At 51.0% G+C, this 6,429-nt stretch overlaps 1 protein-coding gene across 3 annotated transcripts; it reads right to left on the reverse strand.

Moving 5' to 3' along the window:
• Nucleotides 1-216: 216 nt before the first annotated feature.
• On the reverse strand, nt 217-6,219 carry LOC102092806 (signal peptidase complex catalytic subunit SEC11C). 3 transcript variants are annotated; one of them, XM_065044486.1, is made up of 6 exons: nt 6,076-6,219; nt 4,925-5,034; nt 3,584-3,733; nt 1,485-1,604; nt 786-843; nt 217-414 (listed from the first exon to the last, which is right to left on the reverse strand). In XM_065044486.1, exons 2-6 carry the CDS (start codon nt 5,005-5,007, stop codon nt 361-363), a joined length of 465 nt encoding a protein of 154 aa, XP_064900558.1. In that variant the 5' UTR covers nt 5,008-5,034; nt 6,076-6,219; the 3' UTR covers nt 217-360. The 3 variants fall into 3 exon arrangements, with proteins under 3 accessions (XP_064900558.1, XP_064900557.1, XP_064900560.1); XM_065044485.1 differs by lacking the exon at nt 6,076-6,219 and adding an exon at nt 5,758-5,971; XM_065044488.1 differs by lacking the exons at nt 3,584-3,733; nt 6,076-6,219 and adding an exon at nt 5,758-5,971.
• Nucleotides 6,220-6,429: the final 210 nt, after the last annotated feature.

Raw genomic sequence — 6,429 nt, forward strand, 5'->3', positions numbered from 1 at the left:
CAGACTACAAGTAACCAAGGGCAAACCCACAAAAGCAGCGAGGAGGCAGAAAGCGGGTTCGGATGCAGCACCACTTAGAAGCGACGGCGCAGGGAGGAGCGAGGCCCGAGCTGCGGCAGCACCGACGGCCAGCGGCTTCCAGCGCCGCCGAAGGCAAAGCGGCAGCTACGGAGCGCGGCACGTATGCCGTTACAAAACCAACCAACAGCCGAAAGCCTTAGTCATTACTTGTCCGGTTTATTTAGACAAGACAAAAGCTGGTACAGTTTTGTAACTGTATACAGAAATGAAAACATCTGAAATATATTAGTTTTTCCCCGGCATATTTAGCTTTTCCCTTTGTTCTTGAGAAGCGGTTCCTCAGGATTCCCGTTTCAGCAGCACGTACGCCCCCATCACCGCCAGCAGAGCGTACTGGAAGAGAACAGGGAACAAGCACCATATCACTTCACACAGGCTCTGAAGTGGCTCAAAGCGCTCTCCAACATCACACCCTCCGGGCGGGTGCACACTATTTTAACACGACCCTACTAACTGTAAACAGGCATCACGACTGCGTACGCTTAGTTTATGACAGCCCTATAAAAAAGGTTTTCAAATGACTACAAATGCAGAGTTCTACTGGATAACAGACGAGCTAAAACAAGCAAAAACCCCACCACAGCTCATCTTACCTTAGGTACTAAACCACACAGATTTACTAACGTGTACTCTTGCATGCAAGATTCTTACTACCTCGCTATCTTATAGTTTTAAACTCAAGTACTCAATGTCTGTGTACATACCTTAAATTTTGGATAGTCGTTCATTATTATAGTCACCATACCAACGTAAGGCAAAAACCTACAATGGACAAAAGCAGACAAATGTAAAATTAACCTTCAATTATTACATGGAGATGTATTGAATATTTTAGATTATCTATTTCAGATTAAAAAACCACAACAAGAAGCACCAAAACTGAACAAAACCCGAAGCAGAGCTTTAGAGACAATATGTACTTCATGAAAATTTGGGAGCAAGACCTCAGATTTCTGTCTCATGTTTCTTCTTGCTGCATACTGATAGCATTATTTATTATTATTAGTTCACTAATTATTAAGTAAGCCATCCACACGGATCCCAGAAATGGCAATACACGTCACGGTAAGGAGGGCGCCCCAGAAGCACGCCCCGCAGCACAGGGAACCGCCTCTCAGCGTTTGCTCCTGTTCTGCAGCTACAACAGCCCGCGAGCCAGCACAGAAAGGACAGGTCTGTTAGATGTGCCATTACCTGAAAAGCAATTAAAGACTTCCACTGTTGCCATCAGTGACAGCACTACAGGAACTTTCCCAGGAAGTGATTCTTTACATTACCATTTCATGTAATAAAGTTTTAGAATACTACACCAGATCTCGTTTGTACCGACAGCGGAACTGAATTACATCCTAACCCTAAATGTTCTATTTTAGCTACAAACACAGACGTTTCACATTACTTACCCTCTCGCTCTTCCAACGACGTCTTTCTTCTCTAACCAGTTCTGACCTTCTTTGTACAAACCTCTATCATCGACTTCATTATTATCACCTTTAGTCAGAAATTTGATGTTCCCATTTTCTCTAGAAGGCAACGAGGTGACAAACCAAACACCACTTAATTAACATCTACAAAGCACAATGAAGATGAAAAGTGCTACGAGATTAGATAACCATGTTTACTTCCAGTCCTGCGTATTTGACAAACACCATTAAATCATTAACACTGCGGTTGTTACTGACGGAGTCAATGGATTTTAACCAGAAACGTTTTTAAAAACCACCCCTAGATCACGGTTTATATAAGCAACTACACAGCGAACACCAAAGGGACACTGTCCCCCCGAGCAGGCTCTGAGCTTCAACAAGAGCACTGTGTGCCTGCCTGGGAAAAGCCAAACACGCCAAACCAGAGACAAACCCAACCGAATGAACCCCCAACAGCAAAAGCATCTGACTCTGAAATGCTGAACAACGCCCTACTAAGTTTGTTCTGCTTTTAACAAATTGTGGAATAAGATCCTGTGAAGCCATCACGCATTACAGAATAAATGGAACTGCATACGAATCACAAACCCCAGGTGAGGCAGACCCTGAAGGTCTTCCCTTGGGAGAGCCGGGGCTACAATACAGTGCTGTAGGACTTGTTTACCTCTTAGAAATCATGTTTATGACAAAAAGCTTTGTCCTTTTGATGAAAACAGCTATTGAAGAGTCTCTAAAGTAGCTGCACACCTGCATCAAATTTAGTATTTTGTCACTAACACCACAACACGGTTTTAGGTCACTTGTTAACTGCTAAATGATCCAGTGCGTTCCAGGCAAAGCCCCACTTATGTTTGATATTTGCAAACGTGGCAAACAAGACGTGTAACCAGCCTTCACGTAACATAGCGCACACAAGACGCTCCGCTGGGCTTTGGGGACCGTACGGAGAAGCCCAAGCCACCGAAAGGCGGCGGCAGGTGACGGAGCCTGGGCAGCCGGCTGCTCCCGAACCCGTCACCGCGCCTCCCCCGCCTTTCTGTACCAACAGCGCTTTAAACCCCGACCCTCTCCCTGCTCTTTCAAATGAACCAAGTCTCTTACACCGGGTTTTGAACGTGACATGATTTAATCACTGATGTCAGAAAACCTGCCACGTCTTGTGCCCTTGCAAGACTTCAGTTCAACACTCCCACTTCAAAAAGTCATTGAGTTTACAGTCTTCAAACCAATTTTGATTAAGAATTGCCAACTGCAAGTAATTAATATCAAGAGACAAGGAATTTTTATGATGACAAATTAGGTATTTAAGAAAAAAAGGTAATTCTTGGATATACGCATTTGTTTCAAAGAAGTGTTGAAGAACAGATATTACTCAAAAGGTAATCACCTCCAGTTCACAGCCAGGATCTCCCGAGCAGCAAACGCGCCAGAGCCTGCCGCCTCCAGGCTGGCTTCTTGCTGTGCAGAACCAGAAACAGAACTGCCGCTGCCTGCAGACAGGACTGATCATCATAGCAGGCACATGAATGAAGGTAAAACCAAGTCATCTACCCGCTGCTTCTCAGCACAAGTTGCTGTTGGCATTGAGACTAATACACACCAAGAGAACAACAATCTCTCTTTCATTCTTAGTCAAACCTCTTTCTTGGAAAGCTTCACATAACAAAGATCACATACTTGTCAGACTTCATACACAGCTCTGGTTCTGAACCTTCACTTTCTTTCAGAGATTTGTGTTTAGAAGTAGCTATTTATCACACCAAAACCCCAGTTCCGCGACAGTCGGCACAGCAGCGGACCGCTCCCCCCGGCGAGAGCAGCGTGCACGGCTCGCGCCACCAGACTCCTCTTTGGGACCGGCTCACCTACACCCAGCCGAGCAGCCCTGCTGAGGGACAGGAGCCAAACGTGCCGCAGCACCGCGGGAAGCGCAGATCACACCCCAGAGCTGGGGCTGATCTTACAGCGTATCCTCACCTGTCTTCTCCATAAAATACTACCAAATTAAAATGTCAGTGGAAGTCACAGTGAAGGCAACTACATTTAGAAACAAGGAAAATGCCAAGTTGCATTACCTTTCATGTATTTTGATTACTCTGTGAACTATTGGAATATCTCTGCCTTCAACTTTAAAAACAACTATTTCCCCAGCTCGGATTGGGTCATCATGGAAATTCGTTAAGAACAACAGGTCTCCCCTGTGAAAAGCTGGTTCCATGCTGCCACTACAAACAAAGAGAGAGGGTTTATTAGCATTGTGGTGAATGAAAGAAGAGCTAGGAAAACACAGAACATTTAATTCTTACAGATAGAGTCACAATTTCAATGGAAGTCTGTAGCTTCACCCGTTCAGCAACAGCACGCCAACACTCAACACAACCAGACCTCAGTAAGTCTCTGAGCCAGCCTACAGAAGCCTGGCTTACTGCCCCAATGAAAGGAAACAAGCTGCAGAGGAAACAGCATTGTGGCTATGATGGAGGAACAAAACGAGCCATTCTGGTTACAAAACCCAATCCGTCAGCGAAAAGACAGAAAACGTCTCCCAGTACAACAAGTAGTACTTCTCAACACAGAAAGGGCTCAATTAACACCAGCAGGAGTTATGCTTACATCAGCGATTGTTATTAATGATCAGAACACCCTGTGGGGGACTACGGTGCACCCGTGGATTCCCTGACGGAGGGCACGGGAACGGAAATTAGCCTTGAGGATACGAAGGCCCACCCGTGAGGACGATGGGAGCAACGGAGCACCCGGAGACGTTAAGGATGTGCCCGTGAGAAAGGAGGGAGTAAAACAGTAACGTTGATGACAGCAAAAACAGCCAATGAGATGTTACTGCTGCAACTTGTAACCAACAGCGAAGAGACACATGAATTGGTAAAGCTGCATCAAACGCACTTGTGGCAGTAAGCCGCCTCCACTAGTTCCACCCTGGAAGAACGCGGTCTGTGCGGTTTGTCCGTCTCAACCACGACAACTCCCACCCCTTTTTCAAAGCCAGCCCCCGCACTGTTTGGTAACAACCTCTAAGGCAGGATTCCAGATTCCGTAACTAACAACATGAACAGATGATTCTCATGAGAATACCGGTGTTTGCTGCATACGTTCCTTGCTGACAGACACTCCATTTCTGTTCCATGAACACGTGTTTAACTTCACACGTCTGATCAGCATTCAGGGTCTGCAAGACTGACTCTGTACACCACATATCTACGAACTTCAATGGAAACCAGACTGCAGTTACGAAAACAGCCCAAGCGTCCAAAAACAGAGTTAAAAGAAAAAAGCGTTTGAATATTTCTTTAAGGAGGTGAGATTTCAAACTCAAAATCTATCCAAGGGGGAAAGAAAGGAGATGAAGGACAAAGCAATATCTGGGCTTTAACAGAAACGCCTTTACACTGACTTACCTGAGCACCACAACAATAGGGCTTTCACTTCCAGTAACGACGATCAGCCCTTTCCATATCATGAGGGCAGAAGACACGATCATAGCAAAATTCAGGACTTGGTAATACAGCTAGATAAAATAAGCAAAGAGTTGTTTAGAGTTACCATGTTGTATCTCAAAGCACGACACAGAATTCCAGCCCATGTGCACCGAGTCACAGACCAGGCATGCCGACTCCTGCGCTACAGTCGCTTCCCAGGAGCGGCCCCGTGGAACCGGCTGCCGCGCTGGTCCAGCGTGCGCCCGACCTCGGCCCGCGCCACGCCGCGCTGCGAGCGCCAGGAGCCGCCGGGCCCGCTGCGGGGACTTCTACAATACCAGAGGCTAACGGGGTTTGACCACAGGCCGCTGACTTCTGGGCTCACAGGCGCTCCAAACAGGCATGAGAAACACAGCAAGGGCAGCAGCGGCAGACGCTGCACTTTGGACAGTTATCTTTACTGGACAGAGGAGCTGTGAGTGCAGAAGAGACACACGGGGCCATCTCCTTCATGGTCTGGCAGAAACATCTTATGTGGAAAATCTCTTGTAACTCGAGTGAGTCCGCGGCCGCGCTGCCCCGCCGCGCGGATACACCTCCCGACGCCGCCTCCCCCGCCGTTCTGCTCGGCGGCACACGAAGACGCTGCCGAGGAACGACCCCGCCCGACTCCACTCACCCCCCCAGTGTGACGACACGTTCGCTGGGGCTCTCAGGTACACGACCCGCCCCAGCCCCAGAGCCTCCCGCGGGCTCCGCGCCCCGGCCCAGCCCCGGGCCCCGCCTGGCGGCACCGGCAGCCCCTCCGCTACCTGCCGCTTGTTCATGCGCCGCAGGTCCCCGAACAGATCCATGGCGGCCGGGCAGGGCCGCACCGGCCGCGGCAGCTCCGGCGGCTCCTCGGCGGGCGCGGGAGCCGCTCGCAGCCCGAAGCCTCGCGCTCACCGCACCAACCGCGGAACTGCGGCGCGAGCCCCGCGCTGCTCCCCGGGACTTGTAGTGTCCGTGCGCCCCCGCCCCGCCCACCCGCCGCGGCCTCCGCCGCCACCCGGACTACAACTCCCAGCATGCACCGCGCCGAGGGGCCTGGACGCGAAGCCCCTCGCCTCCCGTCGCTGCAGGTGCCCAACCCATTTGCGGTCCGAGGGGGCTCTCGGTGGACGCTGAGAGCCCGCGATACGGCGGAACGAGCCAGAGTCGTCTGGGAAGCAACAGGACGGCGGCGCCGGCCTCCTGAGCTGCGGCCTGCGGGTCAGGCGGCTGCCGGCCAGCCCTCGCTGGGGCCGCCGCTGCGTGTGCGCCGCTCATTGGAGGGTGGGCGGGGTCGGGGGGCGGGGCCGGGCGGGCGGGGCGGGGCCGGGCGCGCCCGTTCCCGGTGCCCGCCGTGCTGCGGGGGCGGTGTCCGAGCCCGCAGACCCTGCGGTGCCTGCGCAGCCCCGCCCGCGCCCACCACCGCGTTCGCAACACGTCTGGCACGTGTGCGA

This window comes from Columba livia, chromosome W (genome assembly GCF_036013475.1).
Source record: "Columba livia isolate bColLiv1 breed racing homer chromosome W, bColLiv1.pat.W.v2, whole genome shotgun sequence".
NCBI classification, from domain to species: Eukaryota; Metazoa; Chordata; class Aves; order Columbiformes; family Columbidae; genus Columba; species Columba livia.